This window comes from Sciurus carolinensis, chromosome 1, assembly GCF_902686445.1.
Source record: "Sciurus carolinensis chromosome 1, mSciCar1.2, whole genome shotgun sequence".
NCBI classification, from domain to species: Eukaryota; Metazoa; Chordata; class Mammalia; order Rodentia; family Sciuridae; genus Sciurus; species Sciurus carolinensis.
In genome coordinates this window covers 125,589,145-125,609,890 of record NC_062213.1, presented here as the reverse complement: position 1 = coordinate 125,609,890, position 20,746 = coordinate 125,589,145, and the positions used below count along the sequence as shown (strand labels likewise).

The 20,746-nt window shown below is 33.8% G+C and overlaps 1 protein-coding gene across 1 annotated transcript in view; it reads right to left on the bottom strand.

The window, feature by feature from the left end:
- The window catches only part of Dpyd (dihydropyrimidine dehydrogenase), an 810,982-nt gene that overhangs the window by 333,693 nt on the left and 456,543 nt on the right, over positions 1-20,746 (bottom strand). The window contains 1 exon segment of the mRNA XM_047549961.1: positions 12,253-12,417. Coding sequence (XP_047405917.1) covers positions 12,253-12,417 — 165 coding nt within the window.

The window sequence follows — 20,746 nt, the reverse complement described above, 5'->3', positions numbered from 1 at the left end:
AGAAATGAATTAACTCCTGAATAATTAAAATAACTCTTGAAATAAGAATGCTTTAGACTTTGAGCTTAGTTGCTTATGAGTTGTTTTGAAAGTCCTTTGTACATCCATTTGCACAAATTTGAATTTGTGAATCAGCTTGTCACGTTCCACAGAAGAGTTTACTAGTGTTTTGATTGGCCTTGCGCTATATCCACATTATGGAGACACGGCATCTTAACACTAGTGACTCCTCTGTCCTGTGAATGCAATATATCCTTCCATTTATGTAGATCATATTTAATTTTTCTCAGCAATGTACTAGTTTTCAGTATTCCAGCTTTTCACATCTTTTATTAGATTTTTCTTTTTCAAATTTTTACCACTATTGTAAATACATTTATTTTAATTTCCAATTGTTTCTTGCTAGCTTATAAAAATACAATTGGTTTTTATAAGTGGATCTTATATTACTGGAATCTTGCTCAACTCACTTGTTACTTGAAATAATTTGGATAGAGCAGGGTCAAGTCTTGGATGAAGCTAATTAGGTATTTATATCAGGTATAAAAATTAAGTTGGAAAAAAATCTCAATAATGAAGATAAACAGTATTTTAATGAAATATTATAAAAAGTAAAACATCAAAAACAACAGACTATGGGCTAGCTGTTTGCTTCTGTAAATCAAGTGCTTTTCTTTGTTGCTTTTGGGGTGGGAGGGTGCATTTGAATTATCTACATTACCAATCATGTCATATATGAATGAAGACAGACTTCTTCCTCTGCAACATGATGGCTTTATTTATTTTTCTTATCTTATTGGACAAGACAGAATCTCTAGCACAATGGGAAATAGAAGTTGGTGAGAAAATATATTTTCATCTTATTGCACTTAGGAGGAAAACATTCAATCTTTTACTATTAAGTATGAAATTAGTTGTAGGTTTTTTTTTTTGTAGATTCCTTTCATTAGACTGAGAAATTTTCCTTCTTTGTTTACTGAGATTTTTCCTTCTTCATTTATGAACAGATTTTTTTATTTCTTCAAATATTATTTTCTCCTGGGTTTATCAGGATGATTATATAGTTTTTATGTTATTTGGTTTGTAATATGTGAACTACATTTTCAAGTGTTAAACCTATCAGAATTTCTAGGATGAACCTCATTTTGTTATCATGCAATGTCATCTTTAAATTAGTTGGATTAAATTTGTTTAAATTTGCTTAGGTGCATCTATGTTTGTGAGGAGCAATAGTATATAGTTGTCTTTTTCTATACTTTGTTGAGTTGTGACATCAGGATATTTGCTCCATAGTATTAGTTGGAAGTATTTACTCTATTTTACTCTTTTGCAAAACTATGTATAGAACTGGAATTATTTATTATTTTTTATTTGTTCTTTTTATATATACATGACAGTAGTGTATTTCAACATATTATACATACATGGAGTATAACTTATTGTAGTTAGAATCCTATTCTTGAAGTTGCCCATGATGTGGAGTTTCACTGGTCCTGTATTCATAAATGAATATAGGGAAGTCATGTCCAATTCATTCTATGGTCCTTAATTGGAATTATACTTTCTTCAGTGATTTGTGGAATCCACTGTGAAGTTATCTGGGCTTGAAGTTTTCTTCATGGAATTGCTTTGAAGTAGAAATTTAACTTCTTTAATGTTTTCTAGTGCTCCTGGAATAAGGTTTGATAATTTGGTGCAGTTCCAACTAAGTTGATGAATTAATTTACATAAAGTTAATCATAATATTTTGTTATTTTCCTTTTGATATCTGTAGAATCTGCAGTGGTGTTAGCTTTCTCAATCTCTATGCTGATCATTGCTGTCGCTTCTGTCTTTTTTTTTTTCACATCAGTAAGGCTAAAGATACAGACTTCTGAACGATGAAGGTTTACCTTCATTGACTTTCTCTATTATTTGTTAGTTTTCTATTTCACAGATTTCTTCCACTAATCTTTATTATATTTTTTATCTTGGGTTTAATTTGCTCTTACTTTTTTTTTTTAGCTTTTAATTGATAGAAGTTTAGGTGACTAATTTGAGCTTTTCATTTCTGATCCATGCATTTGGTGCTATCATTTATTTACCTTACGAGTAATTTTTTTTTCCCCCCAGTATGGAGGCACTTTGCCACTGAGCTACTTCTTTAGACCTTTTTATTTTATTTTATTTTATTTTATTTTATTTTATTTTATTTTATTTTTATATTTGGTACCAGGGATTGAACCCAGAGGTACTTAAACACTAAGCCACACCCCCAGCCCTTTTTTATATTTTGTTTAAAGACAGTATCTTGCTGAGTTGTTTAGTGCCTCAATAAAATGCTGAGGCCTTTGAACTCTGGAACCTCCTGTTTCAGTTCTCTGAGCTGCTGGGATTACATGTGGGAACCACCATGCCCAGTTTATTTTTTATTTTGAGACACGGTTACACTAAATTGCTGAGGCTGGCCTCAAAGTTGAGATTCTCTTGTCTCAGTCTCCCAAGTCCTTGAGATTACAGGTATACACTATTGTATATAGCAAAAATAATGCTTTTATGGCATACCACAAATTTTGACATGTCATTTTAATTTTCATTAATTTCAAAATACTTTGTGATTTTTGATATAATTTCTTCTTTTACAAGTTATTTAGAAATACATTATTTTTAAAAATTTGAGGATATTCCAAATATATTCCTATTGTCTACTAATTTAATTCTGTTATGGTCAAGAGTATGTACTTTCCAAGATTTGGATTATTTTTAAATTACTGAGACTTTATTCATGGACCTGAATATGACCTATCTCTTGCTAAATATTCTGAAGGTTTCTGAAAAGACTGTATTGTATTGCCATTCAACAGCATGTTCTACAAATGTCAATTAGATAAGTTAATTGATAGTGTTTTTGAAATCTCTGATAGCTTCACCCTATTGTTCTATTAATTATTGAGAAGAAAGTCTGAAAATATCCAACTGTAATTGTAGGTTTTCCCATTGCTTCTTATAGCTCTATCAGTTTTTGCTTCATGTATCTTGAAACTCTGTTATTAAGTGCATAAACATTTAGGTTTGTTATCACCTCTGGGTGCATTGACCCTTTCATCATTATAAAACGAAGCTTTCTGTCCTTGGTAATATTCTTGCTTTCATATCTATTTTGTCTACTGTTAGTATAGTGAGATTTTATTTGATTAGCGTTAATATGGAATATATTTTCAATTGCATCAATTTTATCTTATTTGCATCTTTTTAATTTGAAGTCATTTGTTGTAAACGACATAAAGTTGAGTCGTTTTTTTACCCATACTGAAAATCTCTGCCTTGTTGTTTTAAATTGTGTCTAGACCATGTATAACGAGCTCATTGGACAGTTAGGTTTAACTCTATCACCTTGCTATGGACACTGTCTCATTCTTTATTGGTGGTTCCTCTTTATAGGGCTTCTTTTGGATTATTTTTATGACTCCATTTTATACCTACTGATTTTACGTATAACTCTTGATTGTGTTATTTTAGTGGTGGTTTTAGAGTTTGCAGTAACTTAAGTTCTCTTAGAACATCTTTAAGTTGCTGTAGTGGAACTTCTACTATACTACTTCCAAGCACAAAGTCTCACATATGGAGCTAGCAGCCTACATCCGCAGACTTCCATTCCTCCCTCAAACTTTTGTACTACTGTCACACATTTCACCTTAACATATAACCCCCACACCAAATTATGACATATTTTTGTTTAAATAACTAATTCCATCCTAAAATGAGTTAGATAATAAGAACAACAAAAACAAAGAAGCATATGTTTACCCATGTACATAATAACTTCTGGCTCTCCTCAGTTCTTTGTATAAAGCCATACTTTGATTTGGCATCATTTTTCTGCTCCCTGACACATTTATTTTAACATTTTCTGTAGTGTAAGTTTCCTTTTATTGTGCTCAAAAATTATTTATGTCACCTATATTTTTGAAAGGTTTATTGCTGGATTTTGAAATCCAGATTGACAGTTATCATTTTTATTTCCTTTGAGCACTTTAAATATGATGCTCCACTATGTTCTAGCTTGCATTGAGTCTGATGATAAATCACAGCAGTATTCCTTATTATTTGTTCCTCTGTGCAGAATGCATCTTCCATACCCCCAGTTGCTTTCAAGATTTTATCTATCTCCTTGGTTTTATTAATTTGATTATGCTGTTGTTACCTTGGTGTAGTTTTCTTTATGTTTTTCATGCAGAATTTTGTTAAATTTCTTATCTTATGCCACCCCTACTCCCAGTGGGGGATGATGAAGGGACATTGTAGTTTTAAGTAAAATTGGGAAATTTGGACTCTTAATTCTCCTAACTTGTTTTTCTGTGTCTCCTAATCTCCTTTGGGAACTCCATTTACATATATACTAGGTCTCTCCTAGTTTCCCAGTTCATTGATTGGATCTCTCTCACTCTTTCTCTCTTGTTTTTAATAACTTTTATTGTACTAATCCTTTGTTCTGCAATACCTGATGTGCTATTCATAACTTCCAGTGTGGTTTTCATCTTCCTTGCAGTTTTCAAGTTTGACTTAGGTCTTTTATCCATCTTCTGTGTCCTTGCTTTTTGAACACTTGTAATATAATAACAGACTGGATGTAACTGTCTATTAGTTCTAGCATCATGTCAGATGTGGGATGGTTTAAATTTATTGATTTTCCTTTTATTATGATTATATTTTCCCACTTGTTTACATAATAGGTATATTTTGAAACACATTATGAATTACATCTTGGTTGTTTCTAGATATTTTTGTTTACCTATAAATATTCTCAACCTTTGTTATGGGTTGGAGTGAAATTACTTGGAACCCTGATCTTTCAGGTGTGAGAGACATAGTGAAAGCAGTGTTCAGCCCAGAGGTAGTAATTCTCCAATAGTGAATTAAGACTCTTATTTGCACTCTACCCAATGCTGTAGGGGTTTTCCAGTCTGGCTGGTGGAAACAGCCCCTGTTCCCAAATCCATGTAAAAACCAAATACTGTTCCTCTACTCCATTCAATCAACTTGTTTCCTCAGTAGTTTACTACATGCCTGAGGGACTGATACCCTACTGCATATTCAAGAATGATCCTTTGTGGATCTAGGACTTTCTCTCTGCAGCTCTTTGCATTCTGGTACTCTATTTTCTGAATCCTTTTCTCTGACTCTCACCTCTGTCTTTTCTGGAAACTCTCTAGAGCAATATTGGAGCTCATCTCCTTTGTTTTCCATCTCTCAGTGACCACTGTCCTGTACTGCCTAATGTTTAGGATCTTAAAACTCTCATTTTATCTGCTTTATAAGGTTTTTGTTGTTTCAGTTGGAAGGTAAACCCAGCTTCCATTACTCCATTTAGGCTTCATCTGAAATTTTCTTTTAAGGATCTAGGAAGATCCTGTCTCAAGAAAATATCTGGCTACATGATGACATAAATCAATAACAGAACTGGGAACCACAGTATGCATTCTGATTCATGTTCACTGTCCTCATTGTGTAATTAACCACATTTTATTTGTTTTATTTGCTTCTATACTGATACCAAGAAAATAACTGTCAGTATTTCAGTGTTGTGTTAATGGGAAGCTGTGAAGTCAAATGAACAAATGGTAGTAAAGCAAGGAAGCATAATCAATAAAAGAGAAGACAGAAGATCTTACATACTATATGACATAAAATGAACATAATTCAGAAAAAAAAGCATATTTAGTCATCAACTTTTTAATTGGTTAAGTATTTCAGAAGTATTACTTTTTATATAAACCATTACTGCCCCAAATTTTTAAAAACCAATAATAGTTCAATATACTTCAAGAGTTACAAACATGCTATAACCTCTGACTTATTAATCTCCCTTTCATAATGTATCATCAAAAATTATTTAAGTAGGAATAAAGCTAAATGAATGAAAACATTTTATGCAATATAATTTCTAGTAATGACTAACTGTAATGTGTCAAAATGTTATGATGCTGTCTCATTTCATCTTTACAACAACTTGTAAAGGTAGTATTGCTATCAGGCAGATAAAAAGTTGAGGCTCAGAGTGCCAATAAATGGCAAGTCAGAGATTCAAATCCATTCTGATACTAAACTCTCTGTCCTTATCTCCTAGACAACATCAACTCCAGAAGAGTGAGAACAGATAATTGCTGGGATAAATGAACACAGACTATTTTACTCGCCAACCCTAATTTTAATAATTTCCATTACTATAATAATTTACTTTTTATTTTTGGTAAATTAGATGGATCATTTAAAAGTTGAAGAAATGTTATCATTAGATAATCTAAATTAAGATTCAACCTGGATTTGGGTGAAGAAGGGAGAACAGGAAGTCTCTATTCTCTGGAATTAATGAACAATGGTAGAAAGTCTACCCCTGAACTCTTGTGTGAAAAAGAGAATCATCTCCAATGGATGTGCCAGCCTTCCATTTAGTAGCTACTCGAGCAATTTTCTAATTTATTTTTTCAAAAAATTCAGCATGAGGATAGATGCAGGGTACATGCCTATAATTCCAGTAACTCTCAAAGCTGAGACAGGAGGATTGCAAGTTCGAGGCCAGCCTCAGCAATTAGTGAGGTTATAAGCAACTTAACAAGATTATGTTTCAAAATAAAAAGTAAAAAGCACTGGATATGTGGCTCAGTGGTTAAATGCCCTTGGGTTCAATCCTGGTAATGTGAAAAATAAAATTAAATAAATTAATTAAGTAAAATAAAAAAAATAAATCAGCATGGGAAAGTGTAGAAATTGACAAAAATTGATAAGTTAAAAAAATTCAGCTGGAGCAAACCTTCAGAACAAGGACTCTTGTGTTTTATATAGTCTGTGATAAGAAAAATTAACAATTCCCTTGTACTGCTCATAGATGGGCTGACACCAGAAATACTATAGTTTCACCAGTTACTAAATTTTATTTTTCTAAACAACTCAAGTAACAAAAATACTAAGAGTGGAATTTAATTACAAATATTTCATAGGAAGGACACCCACTTTTGCTGAGTCAGACTTCATTGTATTTAAAATGTTATCTTTGATAAGGGGAGTAAAAATCATGGAACTTGTAAGGCCATGCAGGGGTTATGTGGTATTGAATAGTCACTGAGTAAGCAATAGCATCCTCATTACTTCAAAGGTACAGAGATCTGACTTGATCTCTCAACCTCTCTATTTTTGAACATAGGATTTAAGATGAGGCAAGGTAACAGTTTAAACTTAGGTCCAAACCACATCTGTGACATTGTTTTCCATAGATAGTTAAATCACTGCAAAGGAAAAACAGGTGGGGGCTATAAAATGTCCTGAGCAGAGACCAAGGACAGGATAATTATTGACTAATGACAGGAATTCTTTTTCAGATAAGAAGATTTTTCTTTCTGAAGTCTGTGTTTGAGACAGCCCATTTGAGGGAGTGAGTAAGGAAATATTGGAATAACATATATTCTTAATTTCTCTGTTTACTTAGGGCCAAGTGTGTAATGAAAGATTCCAGTACTAGAGTCTTCACTTCATTAGCTGTGGGGTGTAGGACAGTAATGCACTATTTCTAAATTTTAACTTCTTCATGTGTTAAAAAAAAAAGGAAAAATCTGCATTTGTGCTTCAAAATAATACAAATACATGAAGCACACTGCCTGGCACAAGCAAAATGCTGTTAGCAAATACTTCTGAGATAGGCAATTTATAAATGTTAAATGAATATTTCAAGGGCTTTAAATAATGCTGATTCTTTAGCAATAGAATCAATTTAGTCTTGCAAAAAGGAACTATGCATACATACCAACATACAAATATACATACATACACATACCTACATACATAAAAATACATATATACACATACCTAGATGAACATTTATTGTACTCAGACCAGAATTTCTGAAAAGACTAGGACAGTGCCTATGCATAAATACTTTTTCTTAAGCTTTGAAAGAGATTCTAATGTGCAACCAGAACTGCATTCTTTGTTTTGTTTTGTTTTTTCCTTTTTGGTACTGGGAGTTTAACCCAGGGGTACTTTAGTACTTTAAAACTGAGCCACATTCCAGTCCTTTTTATTTTGAGACAGGTCTCAGTACTCAGTAAGTTGCTGAGGCTAGCTAGCCTCAAACTTGTGCTTCTCCTGTCTCCGCCTCCCCAATTACTGGAATTACAGGTGTATGACAGACACCACACTTGGTTAGAACTGTGCTTTGTTTTGTTTTAATTGGCAAAATATACAGTTTTATTTGTATTATCTTGTCTTTAATTTTTTCTTATTTTTTAAAATTTTATTGGCTCATTTTAGTTACGCGTGACAGTAGAATCCATTTTGACATAATTATAAAAGCCTGAAATGTATCTTGTTCTAATTCAGTCCCCAGTACCTTTCCTTCTCCTTTCCTTCCCCACCCTCTACTCCCTTCCCTCTATTTTTCTTCTGCTATTTGCCCGTAGTTATTTTTTTAATTAATTTCTTGTGGCTCTATACAATTTTGAGATTCACTGTGGTTCTCACATATGTACACAGGAAAGTTATATGAGATTCATTCCACAGTCTTTCCTTTTCCGCTTCCTCCTCCCTTCCCTTCTTTCCCCTTTGTATACTTCACTGAACTTCTATTTCTTTTTTTTTATCCCTCCCACTGCCTTATTGTGGGTTAGCTTCCATATATCAGGGAAAACATTCAACTTTGCTTTTAAATCCTTGATAGAATAGTGGAAAGCCTTGAACCTGAATCCTTGAAAAAAAAAAAATAGACTTTTCTTTGTACTAATATGCCACTGAAATTTAATATTACCCAATTATGAATGCAACAAACTCTAGTAGCATTATTGATAATCTATAACTCTGCACAAGTAGAAATCACAGAAAGTCATTGTACAGTTGCTATGGATATCTCAAGCACTTAAGCTCACACTACATCAAAATTGCAGTAGTTAGTAAATCCTAGAAACTGTTATTTAATTCTTGAAGAATAAAATGCGTTATGATACCACATTTTTAAATATTGTAAATTTTATTTTTAAAAATTAGAAATCCTTCATAACCTTAAGAATTTTGTGATGCTTTCAAAACCACTATTCTTAAAAGAGGAGGCTCTTGGGTTTCCCCAGAGTGCCAACAGAGTCCATGATACACACAAAAGACAAAGGACTCTGTATTTAGTTACAAGCTATTGGTCAAGAAAGCACCTTAAGGAATGCTGATGGGGATCAACTTCTTCAGTCATTTTGAAGCTAAATGTATGCAATGCTGATCTCTCAGTAATTAACTGAGAAAGGGTTTCAGCAGCAATGAGGTGATATTGTAATAGAAGTGTATTTACATATCAATTGTTCTTCCTCTATTAATTCCTCTAACAAAGCCATCATTTCTGTCTATCCTCACCAGCTGATTCACCCCTGCATCTCTCTACCTTTTCCCTAACACTTACTTTAGCTGCCATAAATGATAGAAAATATCAGCCTTTGCTTGCTAACTCAGTGCATTTAGACCAAGCGCAGAATGTATATTTTGGGTACAAATCTTTCTCAAGCCTAAAATATATGATTTGTAAGATTTTTGCAATGGGAATGAAAGGATTCACTTAAAATTCATTTCTTTAAGCCCTAATTATACAGTATATTTCATAATAAGTTTTTCAAAAAATTTCAGCTTGGGAACAAAAACTGTTAGCAATAAGTTGTCACTACAATGATCGGGTGCCAAATTTAATTCACGGATAAATAAAAGGAAACCTTGAAAGCCAAGCAGAGGTCTAGTCTGAATGTAGACATTGTTATAACTCTGTGATAGTTAAGAAACAGGCCCTTGCATGACATTTCTGAGGGTCTTGTTACCTTTATATTTAAGACACTCTTTAGCTGTCTCCTCTGGTTCATGGTCAACTGGTGTCTCCCAGCTGATATTAGCTGGCCTATATGCCCCCAGCGCAATTTCTTTTTCAGAAATCTTAGCCCTTGCTTAGAAGCTGCCACAGTGGGTTGAATTATCCAATCCCTGTCATTAAAGGTGGCATCCACGCACTTGAGAATGATGTGGGAAACTCCAGTGAGAGTGATAATTAAACTTGGAAAATGAAGGGTCACCTTCTTTCATTCAGCTCATTGGGTTTGGCATCAGAATAATTCCAAAACAGCAGGAGATATTCTCCTCTCAGCATGGCAATATCTAGGTGCACACCTATTATTTCTACAGGTTCAAATGGGAATGCCATTTTAATTGTATTTAAAATGTTATCTTTGATAAGGGGAGTAAAAATCTTAAAAATTAGTTTCAGGAACACAGAAAAAGACTAATGAGTATAATCTAAATGGGGAAAGAATTAGAAACAAGAAAAGCATGCATTGTTTTCTCAGAAGAAAAAGCATTATAAATAAGAAAATTGTTGCTAGGGAAATTGAAAAGAGCATTTAAATGTGTCTCTTCTTTCTACTTGACTGTGGAATCACAAAGCAAGGGTTTTTCATCTCAGCTTTCTTGTCCACTTATTGTCATTTCTTGGTGGCCACTGTTAAAACATCTTACTCTTGTTCAAGGGAGCACAGAAAATATCATGTGATCTTAAGACAAGTCATTGGTGGGAGTTATTTTCCAGGAAAATGAATTTTTTCCATTGACACATTGGTTTATCACATAGCAATATTTCAGAAATTAATTTTCATTCTGTTCTGGTGTTACATTAAAAAGTAATACTGAATTTTTAACCGTTACCTAAGCAAGTGCTCTAGAGAATACTATTATTATACAGAAGCATGAATGTTAAAACAAAATGTCTAGTTCAAATTCTAACTTTGCCATATATTACATGTGCAACCTTCGACATGTTACCAGACTTATGTGCCTCAGTTTCCTCATCTATGAACTAGGAATGTAATAGTATCTTACAATGTTGTTGAAAGATCAAGTAAGTTTAAGATGTATAAAGGTGTTATAATAATGCCTAGCATGGAGTAAGTGTTCACACATCATCACCATCATCATCATTATATTACAAATTGAGGACCTAGCATAGTACTTAATACTATGGACCAAGATGATATATATACAAATATATTTCTTTTTATAGTTGCCCATTGTGTGTTCATGTTATTCTGAAATAAATTTCCCAAAAGATGTGAGTCCTTTAAAAATAATTAGCTCAGCCTCACTGTTCTGAAGAATTAACTATACATGAAGGTAAAGATAAGTACAAAATCAAGCTGAGAAGGTAAAATATTCTGAATAAGCAGATGCTGTAGATTTTAGATGAGCCTTGATAGTTCCCTCCATATCAGAAGGATTCCTATGTGATTATATTTTGTTTGAAGGTAAGAGAGAATGTTGAAACTATTAGAGCTGCCTTAAATAGAAAAATCTTGATGAGCTATGCAATAGTGTTCCATCTATGTTCCTTTGTAAGATTTTGCAGGTTATCAGGTAACAGGCAAATATCCATGAATTCATCAGATTTAACAAAATTTATTATTAATAGACACTTAAGTTGTTCTCTTTTGTCTTTGAAGGACATATATAGGAAAATCTTTTCCACAGCATAAACACACGCTATATTATAGCCCAAATCTCAACCTCCCTTCAGTGCCAGCTCATTGAAAGAAAGAATGTGAGAGAGAAGTGGGTGTGTGTGGGAGAGGGAGAGAGAGAGAGAGAGAGAGAGAGAGAGAGAGAGAGAGAGAGAGAGAACAAATGATGTTAATACCCTAACTGGACTATTGAAGAGAAAATACTACGTATTACATTTCTGCCTGATTTTACTACAGTATTTGTGCATAGTTCTTTAAAAAATAAGAGTTTCATAAGAGAAGATTGACTCATTTAGTATAAGGATGCTAAAATCATTTGGTAAATTATCTCCTGCTGAAAAAATATAAATAAAGTACATAAGATATTCTACTTCAGCCCTAGGTTTATATTCAAAATGATTTATAGTCTGCAATTTCTTCCTAAGGTCATCACCTTCATAAATACCAGCCATACAGAGTGAAAACCAACTCAATAAAATGAGTATTTCATTTCTCTTCCTTCTGCTTATGTAGATACTTCTTCCATCTACATGAAGCCCATTTATAACAAAGCCTCACATTGTACGGATTTTTATGAGTTCTTGAGCTTCTTTTCTTTTTTATCTTTCTATGCATCAGCAAAGCAACTGGCAGATTCTTTAATAAAATATATTATTCACATTAATATTTATAAGCCTATGAATTGGATGTTTAAATAAACATTCACCAACTTACGCCAATTCTCTTGTTTCAGATGTTAAATCACACTTACATTGTCTGGAAAGTCAGCCTTTAGTTCAGTGACACTTTGACACCAATACGCAGCTGTTTTTTCACTGATCAGCTCAATATTCAGGAAGGAGCTTTGTCCAGGGCCATACATGGGGCCAGAGATGGTTCCCCGGATGATTCTGGGTGAAACATTTGTCACAATGTCCTGATGAAAGAGTAAAGATATTGGGTCTCCTTTTGGCAAAAAAATACTGATGATCTTTATTATATACTCATTTCCATATGACAATATTTTAGCAAGCCCCTTTGCATGCATGTTTGTACAGAAGAATTTCTAACATACTTTAAATTACAGCAAATATATACTACTTCCAAATGAAAAAGTTTAAAAAAAAAATGGCTAGCTTTAGCAAAATTAATTCCTTCCATTCTAGGCTTAGCATAGTAAAAAAAATATTTAAATTTATTGACATTGGTTTTGGGCATGCATATTTTAATTTGTTAGTAATTAAAAATAAATAAAAACATGATAGGTAAAATGAAAAAGCATCGCTTCATCCTATTTAATCTGAATATCTCCAATCACAGTTTAACTACAAAAAGCTAATATTTGCAAAGAAAAAATACATAATTTTCCTAAAAAAATTCCAGTGTAAGTCAGCCAAGGAATACATATTATAATTACTGGCTCACCAAACTAACATATTCTAACAAACTAACTGGGTCAAATTATCTACAGAATTATAACTATACATTCACATTCAATGAAAAGAAAGTCACTTTTCTCTAGACTGAAATGAGAATATCAATAACTTCCTGATAAGTATAAACAGTAAACAGTAAAATTAACTTGCTTGTTAAGTGTAATTAACAATCCAGGACTGCTTCTAAAGCTGTATTAACAAAGAAGAGCAACATTCTTCCATTACTTAAAACTAAAAAGAAACAAAGAAGGAAAAATGTTTCTTTTGCCAACTCCCAATTAAAATTAATTTTGAGTAAAGGTCATTTAGTTAAGGATTTATCAGAATTAGTCTTTTAAGTACCCCTCCTCACCATCTTGTCACTTTTAGTGAGATAACATGAACCCCCATTAGTATATAGCAATTAAGGTCAATTTACATATTTTAATTAAGAACCACCCCATATAAAACAATTAGCGTAATAGGCATACTAACTGGATTTCATAACATTTGGACGTTTTTCCAACTAGATAGACAGGAAACCTTAATTAGCATTAATTAGTGCTGATCTGCATATGTTTGATAAGCCATACCCTTGCCACAAAAGATTATTTATTCCTGAATCTGCCAAATGCTACAGTTGCAGAGGATAAAAGGACTTTTCTTCACATTGCATGTTAATTTCTGGTAATTTACATTCACTTTTACATTTGAATTAGTATATTATAAAATAAATGGTATAAATGTTACAATAAGCCTCCTTAAATATGTACATTTTAGCTTATAGGAATTATGCCTGTTAATTTTTTACTAATTAAGCCATTCCATTTCTATTGTATTTGTGCACAACATCACCAGCCTTACTTTGATTCGCTATTGAGAAACCATGTTACACAATCTTAATGGATAAAATGACAAATAGAGTTGCTTCAGGAAGCTCAAGGCTGGTGGGTTAAATTTCCATCTTGCCAAATGCTTAAATGTGTGCTCTGCACATCTACAGGTGGCTCTGTTCAGTTCACCCAGTAGGTACTCTTAAGTTGCAACCATCTGAGATGATAGTTCTAGGAATGTTTCCTTCGAATGGGGCTGGCTGCTTTTGTTCTGTTCCTGTTTTCAAGACTCTTTAAGCCTTAGGGTACTCATTTTCTCTGCTCTATCCACTACTCCAAATGCTTGTCACTTCAGTTAAGTCCAACCTATGCTGTTTTCCGTATAGAAGTACTTGGCCGGTAAGGTAAGAAGAGTCCCTATTCAGTTTGACAAGCCATTAGCCCTGATGCTGGGTGGTTCTGCAAATGATGCAGCTCCTGATTGAAAGAATTGTTTTGAAAGATATGGAAGCAACGTTACTGGCTTATTCAACAAATCTGATTTATGTGTCAACAGCATCCCTACTTCTGCCCTTCTTAAGATTCTAGCTTAGTACCTTTGAGAAGTCTTTCTGATCTGTACAATTTCTCTGGGTCTTAATAGTACATACTGACACAGATCATCACAGTAATATATACCATACCTTCCACAGCTGGTACTCTTACTACCCTTTATTGTCTAATTTCTTGGCCAAACCTTCTACTAGTTTGTCAAATTTTTAAGGGAAGAAACTGTCCTTTATTTCCCATTACATGCCCTGCTGCTAGCATGATCTTTAGTAGATACACAAATAATGTTTCTTGAAGCAACATAGACTAAATCCAAGTCACTAGAGTAGATCTCGTCCTGAGGCATGGGAACCAAAGGTATTTATTGCTGGCTCCATTCTGTTGCTGAATAGACAGGTAGTTTGGGTTTATATTCAAATTTCAGGTATAGGTAGTATGCTTATATCCTTTCCTATTAGTGCATTCCTCTATAGTTGGGGTCCTTACTTGCTTCCTCTGATCCATCAAGGACCCCTTCTGCTATAGCTCAATTCAGTCCCTTGGGGCCCCTGACTGTGGTTAGAATCTGTATGGAGTGCTGTGCTGCAGAATGCCCAGTACCACACCCCTCCCCATCCCAGCCTACTGTGATGTCTCAGTGGCAGGTTGCATGCTTGAACTTCATCATGCTATAGCCTCTAAGACCTTCCTGATTGCTGGGCCATATTGCTGGGTACAGTTGATCTCCAGAATTCAAATAGATGGACACATTTGGAAACCATACCACTTCTAGTCTTTTCTGATTCATGTGGATTTGCATTCCTAAACTGACCCATAGTAAGCTGGAGTATTTCTTAGCTGATAAGTGTCAGGATCTTAACCAGTTAAGTTTCATCTTGTGTCTGTGCCAGACACTAGGACCATGTTAATAGTTTGGATCTGGAATGTCCAGTAGAGACTCTCCTGGTGAACACTTAGGTGATGCTTTTGGGAGGAAGAGTCCAGGTGGAAGAAGTAGGTCACTGGTGTGCTTTCAACATTTTATATTGTTTCTGGAGGGTTCTCCCTCTCTCCCTCTCTCTGCTTCCCAGCTGTCATGAGGTGAACAGCTTTGCTCCACCTTACTCTCCCTGCCATGATGCTCAGCCTCACGACAAGCCCTGTGGAGCTAAGTGACCAGGGACTGAAACCTCTGAAACTGTGAGCCCAAATAAATCTTTCTTCCTCTTTAGTTTATTTCTGTCAGGTATTTTGCCACAGCAACAGAAAGCTAATTAACACAGACCACAACATGATAGGCGAAGGAATTATTTTAAAATATATAAAACATAAGACACAGAAGAGTTTCACTTATATCAAGAAAGGAAAAACCTCATAGTCCAGTAATTCTAAGCTGTATGCTATGTGAGTAACTCTCCAAATAATTATTATGCAGCAACCCATTGAAGTCAAAAGAGTCAATAAGCTTCTCATGGAAGAACAGGTGTCTCTGAACAAGGGCAAGAGGAGATCCTGGAGAGAAGGAGGAATTCATTCAGGACCTGCAGTAGGGTCCTTTGCTTGATGGATAAGAATTTCAACACACACCATTTCAGAGACATAGATACACATTTATTGAGGAAAGTAGACTTCGATGGAGAATGTGGGCAATCTCAAGAAAGAGACATCTTTGGGGTTCAGCAAGGAATTATACTCAAGGGAAAATGTGGACCTCTCAAGAGAGATACACATTTTGGGGGTTCCCAGCTCTTCTTTAAAGGAAACTTGGTGAGGGGTAGGTATAGGGAGTACATGGGAATGATATCAGTCTGGTGATCTCTACATGGTTTATGGTGGTCTGGTCAATCTCTGAATTCATAGGTTAACATAGTCTTCATTATTTGATATAGATAGTGTTGGAAAGTCCCCTAAATTATAATTTTCTCAAAATAATGTATTTCCTTTTAATCTACTTATTTTGATATTAATTAACAGTACACAGGTAGATTTATAGATCTGTAAGGAATTTGGAAGTAACAGGTCTAGGAAAGCGACTGGTTTAGGGAATGTCAGGCCTGGAAAAGTATGCAAAACTTCTGAGTTAAAATCTTATTCCTGTCCTTCATTTATAGACTCTTTACTACCTGTTTCTTATTTCTTCTATCATACCTTCAGCTGACAAGATTTAATTGGAGGATAGTCAAGAAAATTTTCTTTCTTAAAATGTTCCCCCTTGCTGACCCTTAAAACCTAACATTCTACCATTAAGGGTTTTTCCTTTGTGTATTGTGTATTGTGTAAGTTTATTGTAAATGTTTGAGTTGTTCTATTTTTCTTTTCTTTAACTCTGTGTTAAAATGTAAACATACTTTGAGAGGGATATCAATGATCTCCAAGCCAAGATAAGGAACAGGAAATAGAAGGCAAATCAAAGGGAACTTTTATCTACTTTATACTACGAATGTTCACACCTTTGTGCTGAGCTATTAAACAGGTCAGGTTTTCTTTCTTTAATTCAAGAAAAGGTAAAAAAAAAAATTATTGATAACTGCTTACATTATAGATAGCTGCTGTGCAGAATTTGTTAACTATCAGTAAGTCCATTATTAACATCATAGACATTTTAAAATTCAGCAGCTTCCAAATTCAGCTAAAGTGGCAAAATTCTAATACGGCTACCCTGTAACAAATCAGTAATAGAAATTTTATTACAGGTTTTATTTTTCAGGTTGAGTCACATTTACTACTACTTTGCCAAGAACTTCCTTTACTGATTCTAGAATTTTTTGAATTTTTAAATTAAGTGAAAGATGAATGAAAATGTAGGCAGAACCAATTATCCTTGGTCATATGATAAGAGTTAGAGTTTCAATAATTGGGCAATAACTTACTAAAGCTTTTGACCTGGGAATATTAGAACTTGAGTGTGTTTCCATAAGAGAATATTTTGCTTTAATATTTAATAGTTAAGTCATATTAGTATTGCTTAAGGGAGATAATATAACAAAATAAACATATTCAAGAATAATTTGACTAGATAAGGGTTCATTCCTGATAATAAAGAAAATAAATTGCCATAGCCTTAATCCTCAGTGCATTAACAATTTTCAGATTTTAAAAGTAGGTATCTGTAGAGAAGGAGGAGTTAGGTGATATTTTTGCTCTATGTACCAGTCAATGTAACTACCATTCTAAAACCACAAGTTGGTGACCTTCTAACATGTGAAATGATGGTAGTGATTTTTCAGCATGAATAAGGAGATTTAAATGGCAGACAACCTGGTTATATTTGCTTAATGAAACATACTAATATGATAAAACCATTTACTTGACCCCTCTGATCCTTAAAAAATAGCATAATGTTTCCATGGTTACTACTGAATCAAAATAGTTACAATGGCCACACGAATATAAAAAGAAAACTCTGCAGAAGTGTCATAGCAAAAGATTAGAGAAAGAATTGGGGTCCAGCAAAATGGAATGAAAATGAGCATTAAAATTTACAAAGTAAATCACAGATATTTATATCATCATGAATACATTTTAGAAACATACTGTTAAATGAAAATGGAAATTGGTAGAAAAATGTATAGGATGACATCTAAAGCAAGTAAAACAAAAACAATACATTGTTTAGTGGGACACACTAATGTGATAAAACCACACATATAAGGCTAAAGGAGATATCAAAGGATGGTGGGAGCAAGGGGAGCTTTCTAAAAGTATTAGTGACATATACTTCTAAAAATCTTTATTCTTGACTTGCAGAAGGGTGGTTCAATGAGATATGGAGTAGTAGAGTTTGTGTTGTTAGGAGTTATAGAGAAAGTCATATCAATTTACCTGAGAACCTGTAACTTAAATCCAAGGGATATTAGTTACTTCTTTAATTTCCAAGAGTCTGCTATAAATTTATTTGGGGAAGGTTAAAAAAATTTTAACTATTTTATTCTATAAATCAAAATTTCAAAAATGAAAGATAGTGAAGGTCAAATTGTCTGCTAAAATATGTCCCTTTCTTTATAAGTAGGATTAAACACTACATTAGTCCTAATAAGAGGAAAATCACTTTGCAAATAAGTCTAAAAACAAATATGATGTTATGTAACATGCTTCTCTCGTTATAAATTTGCCATTCTACTATCATGCAAATAGCAAACATAAAATTCAACATTGGTCCATTGTCTAGGACAAGTCCACTTTTATGAAAATATTCTCTGATACTTTACTTAATTCACTAGAACTAGAACTAAATCGATTAATATTTGATTCTGCCCCCAAATAATAATCAGAATAATCTTTGCTTTTTTTTTTTCAGGGGCAAGATGGGAAGGATGAGTATTTGTTCTTAATATTTTTTCCATCCTAGTGACTTACATAAAGATAGCACCCAAAATATGAGTTAGTGATAGTCTATCCATTTACATTAGGAACATTTATCTACCTGGAAAGCACAATAAGCAAGAATAGCAATGTTTATCCTAATATAAATTGTCAAATAAACTATGCCATTTAAATTGCCCATATTTACAGAACAAATTGTTTATCTGCATTATATTTGATCACCACAACTGTACCATCCTGCTACTAATGATAAAACAGAGGCTTACAGAAATTAAATCACTTATTCACTGTTGCACATTCAATGAGCATTAAAGTCAAGATAGAATTCATGTGCATCTATGTAATATGAATAACAATATTAGTGACATTAATATTTGATGGATGTAACAATAATTAGAACTATTTTTGTTGTAAGACATAGAAATCAACTTGAATAATTTAAAAATTTTTTAAGTGAAGCATATTGTATTGACTTTAAGGGAAAGCAGAATTTTACATAACCCAAGAAAGGAAATGTAGTTATACCTCAAGAAGTTTTGTCTTTTCTTTCTGCTATTGTTTGCCTGTCTCTTCACTCTTTCTCTGTAGAAGTCTTCCTCTGTCCTTGTTCATATACTAGTAGACATATGACAGGCCCCAAGTTGACAAGTTACAGGTACAGCTCTTCCCCAAAACTTATAATCTGTTAGGCCAAATTTTAAACCCTAGTGATCAAGACTGTGATAGACTTAATTTGCATTAGACATTCATCCCTTATTTAATTACATGCAACTAGCAACATGGACTCCATTTAGGGTTCACATGGGGGCTCATGTAAACAAAGATAGAGAAATCAATAGTGCAGAAAGTACTATTAGAAGAATCTACTATGCTAGGACTAGTCAATGTATGTAAATGATGAAAAACTTGGATAAAAATATCATATGAACACAGATAATAGGCAACTTTCTATACAACAGAAAAACAGTTTCCTCTTGGTAAGTTAAAAAATCTTCACAGTCTTGGCTCAACCATGCTAACTCATGTCTTATCCTTGTGGCCCTATACTTTGCAAGATACAAATTCTAAGAACTCTTTGAAGTTCTCCTACATTTTAGACAAAAACTGGAAATTCTGTTATTCCGATGAGTTGGTATGCTGAAGACTATTGACACCACATGGAGAAGGGTATGCTCAGTCTCAGTCTTAGGCTTTTCTGAACTAACTGAATGGACAGACTGTATGCAAGGAGGTGAGATAGTGAAGAGTAGGAAGGGAAAAACAAATGACAGCTACATGTTGTGCTTCAGAATGAAAAACAATTTATGACCTGATAAGGCTTAAAGAGGGGAGTGATGAATGACAACTGACTATACTCAGCGTCTGCCACACGTCAAGGAAAGAGTTGTATCCACATAATTCTCAGTGCTCACCCTCGACCAAATGTCCCTCACCTCTTGGACAGTGTCAAGCATCAGGAGGATGTGTTGTCTTACACAGCAGAAATACGAAAATTAATTTTCTGAATATCATTCTTATAGGACTGGCAAATTACTGGGTCACAGATTCGTGTAGCCTTTTGTCCCTCCTCTCTGCCCTATGCAAAGAGCTTGTGACTTTGTAAACTGGATGTTAAAACTGATTTGTTTTGCTCTTTGACCTCATCTATAGAACTAGAAACAGAGAAGTGGCTATGCTAACAGAGAAGTTATAGGATATTAAGTCAGTGATATAGAACAAGTCTGGCATGTAATATTTGGTAAATAGATATTTATTAATTCATCAACACCAGATTCAGAAACAGTCAATACAGAGCTCAGGTGCCTGGCAAAGCAACCAAAAATGAATACCACAACATTGTATAGAGTTGGGTCAGATTGTAGAGACTCTTGAATGACTGTTTTAGGAGTTCAAACTTTTTTTTCTGCAGTCTTTGAGAATCCATTGTGCTCTGTCTTCTATTCAAGTTATTAATACCAGTAGCTCACAGCAGCTGTGCATTCAGAGAGATAAGTTTTACAAGAAACAGATGAAGAGCTTTTTCAGTGCTGATATCAGATGGATTAAAACGTGATTAATCAACAGACAGACTGATTAAATTATTGGGTTCACTGTTCAGATAAGAGGTTTTGGATACACTCTGCCAAACTGTAATTAACTTAGAAATTTCTGCTGGCCTGCTTGTAAG